The sequence below is a fragment of the Oryzias melastigma genome, linkage group LG16, assembly GCF_002922805.2.
Source record: "Oryzias melastigma strain HK-1 linkage group LG16, ASM292280v2, whole genome shotgun sequence".
NCBI classification, from domain to species: domain Eukaryota; kingdom Metazoa; phylum Chordata; class Actinopteri; order Beloniformes; family Adrianichthyidae; genus Oryzias; species Oryzias melastigma.
In genome coordinates, this window is record NC_050527.1 from 13,950,315 (window position 1) to 13,953,095 (window position 2,781).

Here is a 2,781-nt window from a genome sequence, read left to right on the forward strand (position 1 = left end):
AAAAAAAAAAAAAAAAAAATCACATTATTAAAGTTTACATTCATATAAATTATGAAAACTCTTAACTCTGTCAATTGCAACTGTCTCTATACACTCTGAACGGTTGACAAACCTTCAGTTGTCTCAAAGCAAACTCTACAGGCTATCAAATATAAAACCTGTATGCATTGCATGTATTCAATATCAGAAGGCACAGTTTAAGTCCCTCAACATGTTGAAATATTGGACTCTGTGGGAACATTCCAGAATCCCCCTGATGTCTTTTACTTCAATTAGACAAAAAAAAAAATCTCTAGTTTTTCTTGTCTTTCCTCTCATTTTGTACCAAACTCTTGCAGTGTTTTTTTCTTATTGCTTGATCCATGTTTTCCTCTTTCTGTCAGGATTCCACAAATATACAGCTAACGCATATGAACCCCCTCAATGCAAATAAAAAGTATGACATGTATCAAACATCATTCAGGTTTTTGCAGCGGGGTCTCGTGGAGAATTTAGACTTTGGTTTTGTCCAGTTTGTGATTTAAAGTTTTCTGTACAGTGTAAAAATCCCAAGTGTATAAAAAATGACTGTAAGTGAGGATATTAAATATAGACAGACCGACCGTGAGAGAAGTTCATTTTTGTTTCAGTAAGGAGCAATGTCATAAATTAAAAGCAGGTTCTGAAACATGAGTTAAACATTGAGCAATATAATGATAACAGAAATAAACTGAGCTACATTACAACTTGCTAAAGTTATAGCAGGTATGACTTCCTATACACTTGCATGTTTTTATTTATGTGTATGTGGATATACACTTGTTTTTTGCACACATTCTTAATTTATTTTTTATGTTTCCTACCTATATACTAAATAAAGGTTAAACAAAATCAAGCTCTCAGTTTAAATCGAATCCACATTCAGTGTTTTTCATAGCGACTTTAGTATGTGGAGGCAATGTCACAATAACCAAACTTTTATTATCTAGAAGGAAGCATTGACATTAATAGTGATTCTTTTTTTCAGTTTGGTCAAACAAAAAATGTGTACAAAGTTAATATAAATAAAGTTTAGCCTCAAATACAAAAAGGGGTTTATACAAATATACTCCTCGTGTGTCTATAGATTCATTACCCTCCTTTGTAACAGTAAAAAACAAGAAGCCTTCGCCTCTTATTTGTTTGCTCAGCTGACGGACAGGACAAGTTAAAAAAAAAACAGATTGAACAAGTACTTGGGATCACTAAAGCCTCGTTTCCACTGCGTGGTCTGGTACAATCTAGTATTTTGAGGTTTTCCATTGTAAAATGAACAGTACCGAAGCGTACCCCTTTGGGCCGCCTTCGGTTGTAGATCCATTGAAAAGTGGGACGGAACGGTTGGGGCAGAGCCGCTATAGCCACCCGTTGATTGTCAGAAAGTGACGATGACATTAAAAAAGTGGCAATATAGTGCTCATTTAAGCTAAAGTTTCCAACTTTTTTAATCATCCTGCAATCTTCTTTCAAACAACATTAAATTCCTGTTATACACGATGTATCAGAACTAAAGCAAGAAAAAGACGAGCTGCTGGATGACCTCCATTGTTGTTGCTTTTCTAGTTATCGCGCTACAATGACGCAATGACATGCTAAAAGTCTACACCAGAGCTACTTTCCTGCTTCCTTTCCACGAGAGCTCTGAATCAGTTTTTCTTTTTAAATTTGTTTTGTGAAATTTGCACAAAAAAAAAAAAAAAAATGCATTCGACTCCCTTAGGGGTTTCCGTGAGTTAAACAGTTTTGGTTTAAAAATCATGTCAAATCCTAAGCAGATCAAGCAACAACAATAATCAATAAACAGTATAAAACTGTTTTTTTTGTTTCCATCATTGCATTGCACTTATTAATCTGCAACATAATCTAATGTTCTGTGACTTGAAAAAGATTGTAAAGTGTACCAAGAGTATCACAAGGCTCATTCTTCCAGGAGCAGATATCCAGTCCTGTGAGGAGAATGGCGTGGTCGTGGTGTCGGCCCTCTCGGCCCCCCAGAGTTGACTGCCACTGACAGAAGCTGTTCAGTGTATGATCTGCATGATGGTTGATCATCAGGCCATCCTGTGATGAGAAAAGCAAATAAAAAGAGAAACAAAGACCTACTGTCTTACTGGAAGAGGAAAATACTGCCATGTTTATTGAAGGTTCTGAAAATTACTCCAAGATTTTGAGATGCATGACATCTTTATAACAGTTTGTAGTGCTTACTGGATATTTTTACTCTTCTTGTAAAGAGGAGAATAATGAGTAAACAAAGCCAACAACCTCACATACTGTTCCTTTAGCTGTTGAGCTCGTGTGGCCGGATTTGACTGATAAACATGTTCAGTGATACATATTTTAAAAATGCATTGTCAGCATGCAGTCTCTAGACATGAAAATGATCATATTTTGCAATAAAGTGGGTGGAGGAGTCCTTAATAGAACCAAAGTCAATGTATATTTTCAATAATAACACTTGTCGGTACTTTAATGGATTGTCTTATAATTGTATGGTCATTGTATATCTTTTTTATTGATAACTTGAATTTTTTTTTAAGTTTTTTACAGACTACAGATTTTGGCTCATTGCAGTAATGTGTTTAATCTACTGTTCCTTAGAAATAAATACATAAATAAATAAAAAAATAAAACAAATAAAATATATAATTTGAGTGCTGTATTACTTACTTAAAAAAAGCAGTAAAAATTGGAGTTACAAGTTTAAAGCAGTTAAAAATAGACTTTTTGTAGAAACACGTTAGGGGTTGATCAGTTTGGTGA

At 34.4% G+C, this 2,781-nt stretch overlaps 1 protein-coding gene across 1 annotated transcript in view; it reads right to left on the reverse strand.

Moving 5' to 3' along the window:
* The window catches only part of LOC112144076 (A disintegrin and metalloproteinase with thrombospondin motifs 16), a 64,643-nt gene that overhangs the window by 35,676 nt on the left and 26,186 nt on the right, over window positions 1-2,781 (reverse strand). Inside the window, exon 7 of the mRNA XM_024268395.2 lies at window positions 1,919-2,079. Coding sequence (XP_024124163.1) covers window positions 1,919-2,079 — 161 coding nt within the window. The remainder of the gene's footprint in view (window positions 1-1,918; window positions 2,080-2,781) is intronic.